The 17,345-nt window shown below is 39.4% G+C and overlaps 1 protein-coding gene across 4 annotated transcripts in view; it reads right to left on the bottom strand.

Moving 5' to 3' along the window:
• Nucleotides 1–177: 177 nt before the first annotated feature.
• The window catches only part of LOC107684348 (microtubule-associated serine/threonine-protein kinase 4-like), a 136,534-nt gene continuing 119,366 nt past the window's right edge, over nt 178–17,345 (bottom strand). For 3 of the 4 annotated variants that reach the window (XM_016480593.1, XM_016480595.1, XM_016480594.1), the window contains 11 exons: nt 15,412–15,513; nt 14,065–14,190; nt 13,452–13,564; nt 12,279–12,400; nt 11,129–11,346; nt 8,061–8,258; nt 7,642–7,868; nt 7,320–7,442; nt 7,070–7,206; nt 6,224–6,408; nt 178–6,016 (listed from right to left, as the gene is read on the bottom strand). In XM_016480593.1, coding sequence (XP_016336079.1) covers nt 2,043–6,016; nt 6,224–6,408; nt 7,070–7,206; nt 7,320–7,442; nt 7,642–7,868; nt 8,061–8,258; nt 11,129–11,346; nt 12,279–12,400; nt 13,452–13,564; nt 14,065–14,190; nt 15,412–15,513 — 5,525 coding nt within the window. In that variant the 3' untranslated portion in view covers nt 178–2,042. The remainder of the gene's footprint in view (nt 6,017–6,223; nt 6,409–7,069; nt 7,207–7,319; nt 7,443–7,641; nt 7,869–8,060; nt 8,259–11,128; nt 11,347–12,278; nt 12,401–13,451; nt 13,565–14,064; nt 14,191–15,411; nt 15,514–17,345) is intronic. The other variant, XM_016480596.1, reaches the window with a different exon arrangement.

The following is a 17,345-nucleotide window of genomic DNA, read 5'->3' as shown; positions in this document are numbered from 1 at the left end:
TTTAAATGGTGCATTCTGTTGTTTAGTTACTTATGCACATTTGTGTTTAGCTCAGATATATGCTGTTTACATTAAAACATTAATCGCAAATACTTCAATATCATACTGTAATATACCCTAGATGTTTCACAATATAAAGTATACTGAAATTGGCCTAGATACACAATTCACTTTAAGTTGGTATGTGATGTATACATACCAGCAGAGCTATAGCAAGTTTAAAGTTAAGACCAAATACCAAAAGACACAATGATTCATCCTCTTCTCCGTTCTGATGCTAAACTTCAGTGGTCACAATGCAACTACCTAAAGGTCAAATAAAGCACAACTAATGGCAAATATGCTTTTTAATGTTTGGACACAACCTTTAAAAAAGGGAAGAGAGCTTTGAAAGGTTTCAAAGGTAAAAAGTGCAGGAAATGCGCTTAGCAGTTCTATTACGTGACTAGAAATGTTAATAGCACAAATGCATTTAATAAAGTATTACACAATTCCCATTTGCAAGTGTTGTACTTTGCATATGAATATGTAAGAAACTGATTGGACATGAAGAACAAACATGCAGTGAAACTCCTGACATTTATCACAAGTCCTGACATACCACAAGTGTTGCTAAAGCACATTTGATTATCAGTGTATAAGCCCTTTTAACCAAACTAGGGGAAATACATCATGTTCCTGTATGCCAAATGTTAGCCCTAAAAGCTTGAGATTTTTTTTTTTTTTTTTTTTAAACAGATTGTATATAATCTACATAGTAGCAAACTAATCACGGGGTTCAGTCTCTGAAACTTGCCTTTTATATAATGTGCTACATCTGTCTTGTCCCTGTTTTTATGTAAATGCATGATTTCCTTGTTAGCGGCATCAAGTATGATGAACATTCGGAGAGCAACTCTGCTGCGTCACTTAAAATACATATCTGAAAATGCATGTGGTTAACCCCTACATACCTTAGTGAAACTTCAAGTACACTTCATTTCAGAGTGAGACTATCATTATTCTGCTAGATAGACTCTAGACTCTATATGAGCACAATTACTGAGCAGATAACATCAATAGGAGACCAACATTAAGTACAATATACAAACATATGACATAACAAAATATATACATATAAAACATACAACACTCATTTTCAACCGACCCCTCTGTACAATTAATGCTGCTGTATTTACAATATATTGCATAAAAAATAATATATGTGAAAGGAATGTGAATTTCACCATGACCTGCTAAGAACAGCAAGTCATATTTCCCCAAAAAAACTCGAAGGCCCCTTCCACTATGATTCCAGAACCATAAGATGATTCCAATATAAAATAGTTCCAGGTGAGAAGCACAGGACAAAGTGCTTTCCCTCTGTGCACCACTACCCAAAACAAAACTTTGCTGATAAGGTCCAAAATAAAAAAAAAAAAGCAGTGAAAAAAATAAAAATAAAATAAGTGATCTGCACATTAATAGCACCATTGCTACATATATTTTTCCTAGTGGTTTTTAAATACATCAGAAACCAGTATAATACATAATAACACTAGCCTGAATAAGCATGAAGCTTTTTTTTTTTTTTTTTTTTTTTACACAGTCAGTTAACATGCATCTTCAGCTCTGAATTTAAGGTGCTTTTTGTTTGGTACAATTACACTCCACCAGGATTGGCACAGTTCATTAAATCCTTTAAAAAGGCATCTACACTCCGTCTCCCCAGTTATTGCACACGCCACTCGTTACATCACACCGCAACACAATACAATGACTAATTTTGGCGCTTTTGCGAGATCTAAAACAAGACCACAAATCAGCAGCAAAACAAGTCAACATTCAGCCTACACTTTTTTAGACATAATATTAACAAAGCATTATAGATCACAACACAAACAAACAAATTCATCTCTGGTTTCTTATGAAAACCCAAAGTAACAGCTTCACCGGTCCTCAGATAGGAAGGCTTCATGATATTACATATAGACAAAAAATTATGTTTACATCCTCATAGTCTTTTTAAAATTCAATACGCTTGGCAACTACAATACAATACATCACTTTTTACAAGTTGAACCACGTGGCGTATCCTTTGTTTGTTTAGAACGGACTGAATCTTTTTCAATAGTAGTACTATCCTTTGCCAAAGGCATGCCTCTTGATGAGTCTTTGCGGTTAGTTTTGGGTGCTGATGATGTATCTTGAGTATCCTTTCTCTTCTTTTCCACTTGCTCTTTTCGGTTGGATGAAATCTGTTTGTCAGTCACCTTTGACTCACTTGAGGCATGTTTAGGGTCAGGACTGGAATCAGTACTAGTAGTTGTCCCTTTGGTGCTGGAGCCCTTGAAAGACTCTGATCTTGGAACGTCAATTCTGGACTTCACTTGTTCCTCTGAGGAAGGTCCGAGTATTTCAACTACAGCAGCGCTGCCCTTACCAGGAGGAAGCCCACTAGACACATGGATTTTAACAGCTGGTACAGGCAACACCGGCACGGAGCCACCTCGAGAACCAGTGTGGGTCTCTTTGTGAAGCTGAGATTTGGGCGTAGACAGGACTGACTCTCTTAGCTCCTTTGGTTTTACTATGTTGTCTTTGACAATGGGCTGTAGCTGTGCTATGTTTTCCTGCTTTCTCTTATCTTCAACTGCCTTCCCAATAGACTGCATAACAAGCGGCGAGTCTACTCGTGGCTTGTTTTTCAAACTCAAAGGGGTTTGTTTTAATACCGCACTATAAGACTTTTGCGTCTGTTTTATTGCAGTCTGTGCTGCACTTGTCTCTGTAATGGGCATGTCCATAACTTGCTTATTGGCCTTCTCAGTGTCTACATCAAGAACACTCTTGAATTTCTGCTTTTCTTCTGTTTTAATTGCAGACTGCACATGCACAGTGTCTTTTGTTGAAGTGTCACAACTTCTAGTCTTTGGTGGGCTTGCACCCGTGTCCTTTGATGTGCTTACTTGGCTTCTGAAGATGGCTTCCCGCTTTTCACAGTTATTTGAAACTTCAGCTTTGACTGAAGGGTTAGGGTTAGAGGCACAGGTAATCTTTTCACTCTCACTGCACCTGAAGTCCTTTTTAGAGGCCATTTTATCTCTCGAGTCCATTTTAACTCCACATGCTGGCAGGTTTTTAGTATCCTTCGCCATTAAACTGGATTGGCTACTTGCTTCCGGAGGATTTACTTTGTCTGCATGTTGATTTTTGTTTAAGCCCTGTTGAGACTGATGGGTTTGCACACTGAATTCTCTGCTACCACTTGATGCACAGGAATTTTGTGTTCGGTCTGAGATTTGTTTGGAGAGTTGAACTGAAATACTTGCTGTCTGTCCATTTTCCAAGTCAACAGAGCTTGAAATTTTGGAACAAATCTGATCAGACTGTGGAGGTTGGATGCTGGTTGTTTTTACTTCAGCCAACCCAGAAAGTTGTGGGGTGGTGCTTGCACAGGCATGGGATTTTGAATCAGTAGCAGGCATGTCCTTCAACGGGGCAGCAATGGCAGATGACGTGGTTTTTCTTTGAAGGTTAGATCTGGGAGACAATGAGCTTTTAATAATAGGGATCTCAGGTGCATCTGCTGGTGCTGAGACAGGAGACACAATGGATGTTGTGACGGAGGAAGCTAAAGATAGACTCTGTGGGATGGGTGCTGTTTCTTTGACAGATATCTCTGGTTTAGCCTGCCCTGAGTCAGCTGAGGTTGGCTTAGCATCAGCTCTGTCTCCCAGTGCAGACTGTACATGTTTGTCTAAACTTTTTACTCTGCTAGATGTTTTGCTTTCCTTCAAATCTTGAAGATGCTCTGGATTGATGTCAAGAAAGTCTTTGGTGCTACCAGCCCTATCCTTTCTATCTATCAGAGTCTTGGTTGCAGCCACAGTTGGGCTTGATGTTGCACCTGCATTGTCCATAACATCTTCTGATGAACAGATCTGCTTTATCACTGCAGTGGTCTTTGTATCGCCTGGTTTGTCTTCATTTATGCTATCCTTCTTAGTAGACATTGCTGAACTGCGTGAAGTAGTTGGTGTCTCACTCAGCCTACTATTATTTTTGCCAGAATTTGCTTCTGGGTTTTGCTGGACAGAGTTGAGTTCAGCAATAACAGCAGAAGACACTCGGAATTCGTCAGGTTGATTTGTTTTACTAAGGACCGGTTGTGTCTGCTGAGTTTCATTTTGCTTTGGAGATGTATCCTCTATATTTTCCATGTCGTCTTCCTGGTCTTCATTGCTGACTTCCCTGATGGAAGGCGTTTTCCCACATGCAAAGTGAGCACTGTGTCGTGCAGCTCTCATCTCCTGAGTTGTCTTTAGCCTAGTCTCCGATTTCACACTTGTGTCTATGGACTCCACTTTGGTGGCTGTAAACTGAAACTTCATTCCATCATGAAATTTATTTCTATCATGCAAGGCCTCATTGCAAGCAGGACTTATTGTAGAGTCCTTATTGGAAATGGACTCTTCTTTTGTAATGGTTTTACTGCTCAAATACACATTGTCCTTATGGTTAAGTGTGCCAGACGTCCCTGCATGTTGACTTTTCTTTTTCTCTGTGGTTTTCTGTTTTCCACATAGATCTTCTGCCAACATAGTACTTTGACCATGGCTGTCTGCCATTTTGGAAAGACACGTGTCAGTCTTGGATACCCGAGGCCCAGAAAGCAGACCAATGTCCAAGGTGCCCTCTAGTGGCTTTAAAGAGGACACAAGCCTTCCCTCCAATTTGTACTCGGAGGAGGTCTTCCTGATAGGACCATCAGAAGCAATCATCTGAAGTTTTTCTACTGCGCTCTCTCCTCTCCCACTAAAAAGCTTAGGGGCCAAAGTTTCAGAAGTGCCATGGATGTTGCACATGCCCCCTTTAACATGTTCTAAAGCTAACGCAGAATCCAGCTGAAGACTTTTGGACCTTGTGGTGTTGAAATGAATGCTTTCATGAACACCAGAGGATATTCGACACAAGGATTCCTCCCTATCCTCAAAGGACTGTCTCTTTCTGGCAAACTCAATGTTGGAGGCTTTGAAATCTATTCTCTCTGGTTTACTTTCCTTCATTGACCGAGACATTTGTCGCTCTGATTGACAAGGCGGCGACCTCACATTCTCACTTAAAAGTGATACACATTCCCCACTGGTGACAGACTCAGCTATGCTCTCACAGACTCTTGAGTTTAGTTTTTTGTAGAGGACATCCTTCAAAGTAGCATTTGTAGACTTGTCCAGGGATCCAGATTCAGAACTCTGGGGTCTCACACTGGGACGTGTAAGGACACTCCACTCCTTACCTTCAGCAGCAGCACCTTCCACATCTTGCACGGTGTCTTGTTTTTGCATAGACTCTCGTCTCTCAGCCCAGTCCTGCCTCTTCACCACCACTTTAGCCTTCAGCTTCTCCCTATCTATCTCCTCTACTGACTCCTGTCGACCAACTTTGCGAGAGACAGGCCGCTTCAGGCAGCCCTGCTCAGCAGGCCTCACCCGAGTAATAGTGGGTGGCTCACAGGAAGTGCTCTCCTCTATGCATGGTGGGATATGCTCCCCTATAGATGAGGCCTCCCCTTGAGACTCTTCTTGGGTGACCTCCAAACTGTGCTTTCGGGTGCATAAATGTTTTTTGTCACCAGCGTAAGAGGGGGAAAGCTTCTCCTCGGATTGAACTCGCTTCAAGAGCGGGGACCGAGGAGGCTCTGCGCTTTTAGTTCGCACCATATGGCGTACAATAGTGGGGGGTGAGTGCATTTTGGCAGGGAAGGCCTGAGAAGTTTTGGCGTTTCCCACAGTGTGAGTCAGCAAGGGAGATGGGGGCCGCTGAGGAGAAGTCGGCTGAGGCTGAGGGGTCGGGGAGGGTGTGCGAGCCAAAGGTGAGAGGGGAATACTCCCTGCTGATTTACGTCGACCCTGACGTAACCGTCCAGGTAGTTTGGGACCCAGGCCATGCAGAGTGCTGGGTCGGATGTGGCCAGAGCCTGCTGGTGAGTTAGGTGCGCTGGAACTGGGGGAGCTACTCTGTGATGAATTGCCACCTGGAAGAAAGAGTGGAAAGTTAAAATGTTAAGATAAGTGCCATTTTTTTTCTAATTACTTTCATACAGATATTTACAGATAAATTACTTTTTGTACAGAGCACTAAAACAGCATATATTTACACCCTAAGACACATGACAGGCAACATTATTAATATATATATACTTTTTTTATCAGGACCGATGTCTGGGTAATGTAACACACACCTGACTGGTTGAAGTCAGGTGTTGGGCGAAAGGCAGCTGTGGGGGAGCGTGGCGAGAGGCTATGTGTGGGAGATCCAGGTAGACTCTCTCCTGAAGACAGTGAGCGGTTTAGCGAGGAGAAACTACGGCTGGTGTGTAAAAGTGGAGAGGGTTGCATGGCAAAACGTTTGAACACTGAACGCCGCCTGGAGAGGAAAAAAAGCTTGAACTGAAAAAACATTGGAACATTCAAAAAGACATACCATACTACTCATATTACTTTTGCAGTGTACAATATGCATACATTTGCAAAAAGTTTAAAATATATATTAAATATATAAAGCACAATTCATGGAATACTATCTCATAACGCAATGCACTCAGCAATTTCAAAAGTGATTCTCAGTTTTATTTCTTCTTGATTTATTATTTCATCCGATGCCCGAAGTGTAAGATATTTTTACAAAACTAACAATGAAGGATTAAAGTGTAAAAAATTAAAATATCTCTACTTGCTGAATTAAGCTTGTCAATAATAAGGTCATATGACAATATATTTTTTAAGATAAACATCTGATAAAAATTTTAAATGATTATACATACATACTGCCTACGGTTTCAAAAAATACTTTAAAATAGTAGGCAGTATACAGTATATACTACACAGCATGCAGCAGAAAGTACACTAATTTACCTTTCTGAACACAGTGTACATTAAAAAAAACAAAACAATGCAGCAACAGCTACATCTAGTGGCACTGGGGGGATCTTGCTACTGAGGCAGTTTATCAAAATGTATGTGGTTATGTAAATAAACATTTGTAAAACCTGAAATAAACAAGAATAATGATATTCTAGTTTTCTTACCTTTCTTGAGTTTTCTCTTTCTTTGGCTTCTTGGTTCTTCTCACCATTTTGCTTCTGTAACTATTTCTTCTAGCTGGACCAGTTTTGATAGAAGTGTTTTCAAAAGGGGTTGTGGATATCGTGACTTTACTTCCACTCTGCAAATAAAAAATATGTAAGTGTCACTTACAGACGTATTGTAACACAAAATTAAATGGAAAACAAGCAGTGAAAATAGTGCTGTGGTTGTAACATTGGTTGGTTTTTGCACCTTTAGCAATAGTTCCACCACCTCAGTGTGAAGCAGCCCATGAATGGTTTCTCCATTCACATGAGTGATCAGGTCTCCAGCCTTAAGACCAGCCTTGTGAGCAGGGCCACCATCCTCTACATTCTATTCCCAAACAATACAATATACACATAGTAAATCATACATAGTTTGAAAGCTTTCATCAATATCTTAACTATCTGTGATGCAGTAAACAGAGATATGAAAAATATGTGGCTCGTTCTTTCTAAGTGAGAAGTGAGAATACATTTTATCAACTGTTTGGGTTCTATAGTGGCGTGCAGGAAAGGCCTTCCACACTTACCCAGACCATGTGATAAACTGTATAAACATCACTGTCACATGCGTAGACCCGGATCGCTCGCAGAGTGAAGCCAAACTTCTTCCCCGAGCTATGGATGATGATTGGCTGACGACAGATTACACCACTGAGGGAGGAGTCTCTGCTGGGGGAGGAGTCTCTAGAGGATGGGTCTGATGACAGCGAGTATGGAGAAATGGGGCTTGCTAATGGTGACACACCAAAAATATCTGGGGGGGAACAAAGGAGAGAGGTCGAATCCTATATTAATAAATCAGCTGACTGGCGCTGTGCAACAGCAGGTAACCACCTTTAAAAAAAAAAAAAAAAAAAAAACCCTGACATGGACAATAACAAACACTTGGTCACGCATGTAAAGATATCCCAACATTTTCTTTCATAAACACCTACTGTACACTCACCTCCAGGAATCATTAGTGACAGGGCGCTGGTGGACACTGATTTTGGGACTTTGCTGACTGCACACTGTTTTTCTGTGGCCTCAGGTTTGGGAGCAGTCAGGAAGGAGGCTGTATCAGAGGAGGGCTTACAGGAGCTGTCTAGACTGTCCACTCCATCTCCCCGTGAAGGTGCCTGATCCAGGTGCTCAGAGAAACTGCCTACTCAAAAAAAGAAGAGTGAGACTGCAATGCACTTATTTCCCTTTAAATAATTTGTATTACTTATTATTTTTTTATTATTTCCCTTTTAATCAATTTTTTATGTTCCTCTGACCTAATCAAATCCCATTAGATATTATTGCTATCTGTTTGATAACAATCAAATCACATTTTTTTCAGTTAAAGGGTTAGTTCACCCCAAAATGAAAATTCTGTCATTAAGAATACTTTGAGCGCAAAGAAAACACAAATAACAATTTAACAATTCTTCTCCCCCGAGTTACGTCTTCCGCCATTTTGGAGAGTACCCAAGAGCGTAATTGACATAATCAGCGTTGTTTACATTCGGGAGAAAGCGCGCGCAAGAACGTAATCTGCGTTGTTTTTGCTTAGGGGAAAGCTTGAGTATGTGTTGTGATACTCTAAAATGGCGGAAGACATAACTCGGGTGAGAAGAATTGTTGAATAAATTGTTATTTTTGTTTTCTTTGCACTCAAAAAGTATTCTCGTAGCTTCGCAAAACTGAAGTTGAGCCACTGATGTCACATGAACTGTTTTACCGATGTCCTTGCTACGTTTCTGGACCTGGGAACATTACAGTTGCGTTGCTGTCTATGCAGGGTCTGAGAGCTCTCACATTTTATCAAAAATATCTTCATTTGTGTTCCGAAGATGAATGAAGGTCTTACGGGTTTGGAACTACATGAGGGTGAGTAATTAACGACAGAATTTTCATTTTGGGGTGAACTAACCCTTTAACTGAAAAAAATGTGATTTGATTGTTATCAAACAGTGACATGGACCTAGGGTTTTATTCTCCACAATAAATTCAGTAATTAATCCGAATTCCCAGTTTTCTAGGGAGCCATCAGCAGGGCTCTGTGAAAAATTTTTGACATTTTTTGTTGACAAAGTGAGTGCTATTCGCTTATCTTTTACTTCACAGCTCTCAGACCTGTCTTTGAACTTGCCTGCTAGTCCATTTTAATTTTGTCATTTTCAACATGTCTCTTTAATGGAACTTTCCAATCTCGTTAACAAAATGAAGTCTACTAACTCCTCACTGGATGTTGTTCCTTCTGAGATCATAAAAGCAGCTTTTCCAGTAATTGGCCCCAGTGTCCAAGTGTTGATTAACTCATCTTTGGACACTTTGGTTCCGAACTGCTTTAAGCATGCGGTTGTTCAGCTTTTGCTTAAGAAGCAAGGTTTGGATGAAAGTTGCTTTAACAATTTTCGGCCTGTCTCAAAGTTATCATTTTTGTCAAAGCTTTTGGAAAAAGTTGTGCAATTACAGCTGATCACATTCTTAAATACAGCTAATTTATTAGAACCTTTTCAATCTGGTTTCACTGCTTATCACAGTACGGAGTCTGCTTTGCTTAAAGTGTTCAATGATATTTTGGTTGCAGTTGATGCCGGTAAAAATGTGGTATTGATTCTACTGGATCTTACAGCTGCCTTTGATACAGTGAATCATAATGTTCTTATTTGCTGTTTAGAACATCTGATCGGTATCGGGCACAGCCTTACGATGGTTCAGCTCCTATCTCAAAGACAGGTCTTTTTCTGTGGAGCTAGGCAAGTTTTCCTCATCATCTGCCCCAATTACTAGTGGAGTATCTCAGGGCTCTATTTTGGGACCGCTTCTTTTTAACTTATATATGCGCCCTCTGGGGGATATTATCAGGAAGCACAATGTTTCGTTTCATTTATATGCTGATGATATGCAGTTGTACCTCCCACTAAAAGCTGGTGATTCCATTCAGCCATTGCTGGAATGTATCTCAGATATTAAAAAATGGTTAACAAATAACTTTCTCCAACTCAAAGAGAACAAAACAGAAATTATTGTTTTTGGTCCCCGAAAAATGAGAATGGATATTATTGAGGAGCTGGGCAATCATTTCCCCTCCATTTCCTCACAGGTTAGAAACCTGGGCGTTATCATAGACTCAGAATTATGTTTGTCCAAACAAATTAATTCTGTTGTTAGGAACAGTTTTTATCAATTACGGGTCATCTCCAAACTTAAATCATTTTTGTCTTTTCAAGATTTGGAGAAGGTTATTCATGCTTTTATTACCTCACGTTTAGATTACTGTAATTCACTGTACTCAGGTCTTCCTCAGTCATCGCTTTCACGCCTCCAGTTGGTACAAAATGCAGCTGCAAGGCTGCTGACTGGGGCAAAGAAATATGACCATGTCACTCCAATTTTAGCTTCGCTTCACTGGCTTCCGGTCCATTTTAGAGTTCAGTTTAAGATTCTGTTGTTTGTTTTTAAAGCTCTAAACAATCAAGCTCCATCTTATCTTAAAGATCTTATTATCCCTTTGTCATCTACCAGACTTTTAAGATCCACTGACAGGGCTCTTTTATCTGTCCCTCGTTCCCATTTGAAAACTAAGGGTGCCAGAGCCTTTTCAGTCACTGTCCCCCGTCTGTGGAACCAGTTGCCTCTAGACTGCCGCCTTGCACCTTCCATTACCATTTTTAAATCGAGGTTGAAAATGTATCATTTCTCCTTAGCATTTTATTATTGTCTGTCTTTTTTTTTTTTCTTTTCTGTGTTTCCTTTTCTCTTTTAATTTGATTTTACATTCTTAAGCACTTTGGATAGCTTTGCTATGTTGAAATGTGCTATATAAATAAAATGTACTTACTTACTTACTAAATACACTGCAGGACTCCACTGCCTATAGTACAGCATGTACACCAATGGCATGTGAAAATTAATCGCATTTAATAATGTTTGATACATGGAGTCTCCTGAGACCTCAAACATAAGTAAACATTGATTGATGGATTGATTGTGAAGGAAGTTTGATCAATGTACATTCCCAACTCCTTTAAATCACCCCTTTACCTGAGAGGGTGGAGTTACTGATGGTGCTACAAGGAGTGGTGGGATCAGGATCATCTTGAGGCAACTCCCCAATACTAAAGGTCACTTTACTGGGGTCTTCCAGAGCCAGGGAGCCCTCACCGTCCTCCACTTCTGCAGAGATGGCAAACTTAGGAAGAAGACTGGAACATCTGCTCAAGCTGGTGCTCTCAGTGTCAGATGAATGAGAGAGAGAGGGGCTGGAGAAGAGAAACAAGGAAAAATGAAATGATCCACCTGAAAAAGTCAGGTTCTACAAATTTAAGGTGGTTTTAGGAACATGGAAGCTGGTTTGTTGGTGGTCCAAATAAGTGTACCAGCTCTAACCAGCTTTATTGAGGGTGGACTATAAGATTGAACGTGACCCCGCTAGCTGGCAGTCCAATCTGATCAACCATCAGGACCAACTTGGTCCAGCTAATGACCATAAATGACCAACCTAGACAATGCAAAATCTACTATCAGAAGTTGAATTTTCTAGTTCTGTCAGGACCACTATCGTCAAAGATGATTGACAATTAGCATACAGTTTTTGGATTGGCGGTATGGTTCTGTTCTGGGCAAGAACTCCCTGCGCATCCATGCAGCCTAGCATGGATGAGAGCAGGGAGAGCAGCAATAACCCCCCAGGGTAAACAGAACAGAACCAACATAAATGTATTGCAGATATTGTTAAAGTTCAATAATTTTATGTATACATTTTAGAATTAGTCTGATTCAAAGGAGAATCAGAAGGCTGAATCCCGACTGACAGAGAAGGAGTTGGGGATGGAGGAGGGTAATTAGCTATTGAGCAATGCGAAAACTGCTGATAACACTGAGGGACCTTATATATGAATGCTTAGACAGGTGTCGTATTCCTATAGGTAGATGGGGATCAGCTGAGAGTCAGCTGATGAGAGCTTGACTAACGTGACCTGCCAGAACTAACGCTACACTTGATTTAAATCTGATTTTGTGTTTATGATATAATTCATTAACAAAAATAAATATTTTCAAAACAAACAGTGTGGCAAGAAGCATGTGAGTATAGAGATGCATTTATTTTATGATGAGGTCTTCATTTTTTATTTTTTTCACCTTCATTTTGGATCTAAGCTATTTTTATGGAACGGGTGTGTGAGTAACATACATCTCAGTAAAGTCTGGAGTCCAGCTCAGAGAGTCAACAGTGAGAGGACTGTCTGTTGTCTTCTCTGGCTGTTCTCCTTTCTCTTCCAGCTGTCCTCGAGACAGATCCAGACTACTGTAAACCTACACACACAACACACACAAACAAACATCATATATATATGCATCAATAAACTCCATTAGATCTTGAAGAAAACACAGGCATATGCCACTGCATTCAACCATGAGAATGAGACAATGAATCCTGAAGCGAGGAAATGTAACTTGAAATGCTTCTGTTGGTCACTGTTAGGTTGCTCCTAGGGTGTTCTGGATGATTGCTAGGTGGTTGCTTACAGTCCCAAGCCAAATTGGTGGCAAATTCGTAAGAATTTGTACAATCTCATTCTTATGTTTTTAAATGATCTGCTCACACCCCACTGACGTTTAGGTTGTTTAGGTTTGGGTGGGGTAAGAGATGCAGCTTTATGCTTACTTTTTTATACAAAATATGTTTTTGTACGAATTAGGTAAAATTTTATGAATTATTGTATGAATTTAGTATAAAACATCCAATTCATAAAATGGCAATCACCAATCACCACCAAAAATACCGTAACACAATTGAAGATGCCTGAATTTAAATCCATCTAATACAGTGGTTCTTAACCAGGGGGCCGAGACCCATTAGGGGGCCTCAGCAAACTTCCAAGGGGGCTGCTGAATTACATTTGATGTTAATATTAATATTCTTTTTAATAAATTAAAATAATTAGAATGCTGAAGAATACAAAGAATCAATAAATCATATTCCCCTCCCAATAGCAATTGCTTCTGTCCTAGTTTGTTTATTAAAAAAAAAGCAGCAATCCCATAATTATAGCAGATATTTATAAAATGCAGCCTTCACCAGATTCCTTCACTGCAAGCATGATAGTTTCTGGAAGCAACTGATACTGCAGTGCACCAAAGAACAAGGATGTGCACGAGTAATTGTTTGTGATATTGTTCCCTGACCCACAATATCCCTCCAACAAAAGCAAATGCATGTAAAAGCTGAACAATATGGCAGAGACAGTGCTGGCCATAGTTTTTAACATCTTTATTTAAACATACACTAGTCAGATTCTCATCTGAGTCATTCTGCACTACATGAATTAAACCGTGTGAGAGGAAAAAGAGAGACACAACTCACTTTGGAGAATCGGTGTGAAGATGAGGAAAACTGCCGCAGGTCCACATTGAAATCTTCGTCATTGGTATCCTCCTCCTCCTCAGTTTCCAAGTGATGGTATTTATCAGATCGTGCTGCGATTAAAGAAGAAAATGTGTCACATTGTGCGGTGATGCCAGTTGTAAAGACGCTCTCATGTCAGTTATTTTAAGACCCCATTATTCTAAGAAGTGTTAATAGGACAGTTCACTCAAAAATAAACATTCTGTCATCTTGCTTGGTCATCATACAATACACAGAAGGAGAAAAAAATTTTTTTTTACTTAAATCTACATTGTTATTACTTCATGTATATATAACATGTAAAACATTTTTACAATGAAGAGTCCAAAGCACTGAGGGGGGAAAAAAGACTAAGCTAGTGCAAACTGTTGACATTTCTCCAAACAAATGACAAAGATTCATATCATCAACCAACTGTGCTATACTAATATATGACTAATCTATCAGTCTGCGAACATCTGATCATGCTCCCTTAAGACATAAAAACATACATGGACACTGGCTCTCAGCCCTGCACTGCTTGCATGGACCGACCGTGAAGGACAATGACTTCCCTCCTGCTGTCACTCACTGTCAAAGTAGCTGGTGTCATCCTCAGACTCCAGCTGGGGGATGAACTCTGCCTTCTGCCTCAGCAGGCTGTTCCAGTCCAGACTGTGAAAGAACTGATGGTGCTTGACCTCATACGCCCCTCCTGCTTAAGGATACACATTCAAATACACATCAAATACACATCAAATTTCAGAAACACTTGTCCACCTTACTGTGTTCTAAACAGGTGCAATGTGATGCATTTCACAGTATTTTCACTTCCAGTGATGCCAAAAACTTGTTGCTGAAATCTCGTCACCAGAATTTTTTTTGTGCAAATGTAGTCTTGGCAAAGTGGCGATGTTAGACTTTTTAGGTGCTAAGCAAAAATGCAATTAAAAGAAATGTACTTGGAGGCTAAGGGCCAGATTTACTAAACAGGGAAAATTAGTGCGAGCGCAATTCCAAAAAAGCGCTAATGGGAGTGGAAATTTCTGCGGGTGATTTACTGACAATGTGCAAATTAAAGAACACAGACACAGCCAGATCATTTTCATAATGACCAACACAATCAACCAACAGCAGTACAAATTAGCATCTGCTTTAAGACATGCTTTTTTGGAGCATTAAATTATGGTGTAAATACCAGTAATTTGACGAGCACAAACATGCGTTATTCATTTTAATTCTCTCCTCCCATAAATTTTGAGTCTGAAAGGGAAACTCCTACAAACGCATATTCAATAAGGTCAGGCGCAAAAATAACCGTGTCCACGCCTTTTCAGCGCTAATTCTTCACTGCGCGTCTTTAGTAAATCCTGACAGTACTATTTTAATGCCAAAAGACGGTTTGCACTGGCGCAAGCTGTTAGTAAATCTGGCCCTACATGTGAATTTGCTGTCTGACTCTACTAAAAAGGGGGGGAAAGTGCTGCACTTTGCCTTTTTATATGGGTGGGTGCACATAAGTGACATTAAAGAGAAAGATTATGCAGTGCAAGTTCCTGTGAGTGAACTATGAGTGAGACCGAATGTCTGTTTTAATGTCTGTTTAAAAGGAGAACTGGACATTTCTGATGAAAATACCCTTCTTTGATTTTAGTGGCTGTGTGAGAGTATATATATTATGATTTATAATAAATACATATTTATTAATAGATTTCTCTATCATATTTATTTATTATTATTATTATTATTTTATTTATATATATATTTTTTTACCAGCCATGGAATAATATTTAATGTATGTATGCATGTTTTACATTGCATTTAATCCACACAACCATGCATTACTTTGCAAATCCTAAAATACCTTCCTGGACAACTAGACATTTAACTTGCCAAAAGCAATTTTTTATAGTATTACCGAAACATTTTGGACCCTTACCAGTGCCGAGGCGCTCCAGAGGGTTCTGTCTGAGCAGTAGGGTGATCAGCTCCTGAGCATCAGCTGGTGGCGCATCCTCTCCCTCCGGCCAGTTTATTTCATCTAAGACAAGAAGCGGCAAACAGCTTCATCCTCATTAGCTAAATGGAACAAAACCAATGTCTTTTCCAAAATTCATTACTTTTCATTCAACACGAAAGCTTCTCTCTGGTTTTGTTGGCCCTTTATTTTAACACAGAGCCGTTCAGTCATGCACAGCACCAGACTAATGAATACAGAGAATATTTTTTACATATGAATCAACCGCAATTATTAAAACGCATCAAAATGCCTACTACACATAAACAGGCATCTTAATATTCCACTTTCACATGCATCAATTGTAGCAACGTGCATGGATTTCCAGTATCCAGAGGTTATTTGGCATTTTTCGCTAATCAAAGAACAGGGCCCTTGACACAATCAAAACACAAATGATTGCAGAGGAACGACAAAACTGAGCTGAGATCAGAAAGAAAAAGGGGACTTCGGCATAAAGGCCAGGGGGATGAAATAAATGAAGAGCTGTGCTTTGTTTGTTTTCCGACTTGTCTCTACAGCAACATGAGCCTCACATTTGAATCACATTAAGAAGCATGAATGTGCATCCAAGCCCAGGGCAATAGCAGCTAGCTGGGCTCATTAATTAAGACTCACACCTATGCTAACTCCATAACAGAAAACTAACACTAAATGTACTAATGGTAGCAGAAACATTTGGGAGCTGCAGAAACACATGGGGTTGCTTCAAGGTTTTCTGGCTTAAAGGATAATAAAAGAATCCACACAAATATTTAGGCAATTTACATTATTAGGTCTAATTTAAGGATAGAGCAAATATATTGGATTGAAAAACATATTTCAAATCAATACAAATGTATCATAATGTATTCTTCAAATGGCTTTTAATACACATAAGATCATCCTAAATCTCTTGGAAACAAAACAATACATAAACCTATCAAAAAGTGCATTATATACTGTACTTTTAAAGTCCCACTGAAAGTGACCAGTAGTTAAAATAAAAATAAAATACAAACTTTCACATCAAAATACACTGAACTATAATTGAACTATAATGTTAAGGGTTTGTTTTTGGATGAGGACTGAACTGGAGGGTAAACACATTTTGGCACAGTCATGAGGACAAATTATATAACAGCATTTTAAATTTTTAGAGGGGTTGCATATTCGTCACTTTACTTGGCTTAACTTCTTGCAACACTGTGAAAATGAGAGGATGTGTTCTATCATTACGATCTAAAGGCCAGTCTTATTAGATATGCATATGCATGACCATGAAAACGATACTACATGTTAAAAATAAATCGCATACATACTTCTCAGCTTAACTAGAAAATAGAATAAAATTATTAATAAAATACTAATATGAATAATACTAATATCGAGGCTCTTGTCAAGCTATATGCAAAATACATCGCTCCATCATGAGTACAATTCATGCCAACGGCCCGTAATATAACTGCACATTTAGCAAGAATTCACATTAAACATATTTAGCTAGCTTGATAGAGAAGGATCACTCAAATCAGAAAGAATGTGAAGGCGATGTTGACGGCAGTGGACATAGCGGGAAGTTATAGGGTAGTTATTAAGGAATTTGTTTGTTCCCTCTAGATACTGAATATTTTCAGGTGAAATCATGATTTAAACAGGTACAACACTTATTCACACGCAATCGCTCTTTCAATAATGCATTCAAACAAATGTAATCTTATACAGTGCTACTTCATCTGCATCCGATTTCGAATGAGCCGAAATCTGTAAGAAATGCAGCGATCCGTAGGTAAATCTGTTATTTTCATCACAAACAAAATTTGCACTGCAAAAAGCATTAATAGCCTACCTTTTAATGCTGACAACCATGTTATTAG

Source organism: Sinocyclocheilus anshuiensis, unplaced genomic scaffold, assembly GCF_001515605.1.
Source record: "Sinocyclocheilus anshuiensis isolate Anshui unplaced genomic scaffold, SAMN03320099.WGS_v1.1 scaffold29, whole genome shotgun sequence".
NCBI classification, from domain to species: Eukaryota; Metazoa; Chordata; class Actinopteri; order Cypriniformes; family Cyprinidae; genus Sinocyclocheilus; species Sinocyclocheilus anshuiensis.
The sequence above is the reverse complement of the archived record's forward strand: the minus strand, read 5'-3'. Positions and strand labels throughout refer to the sequence as shown.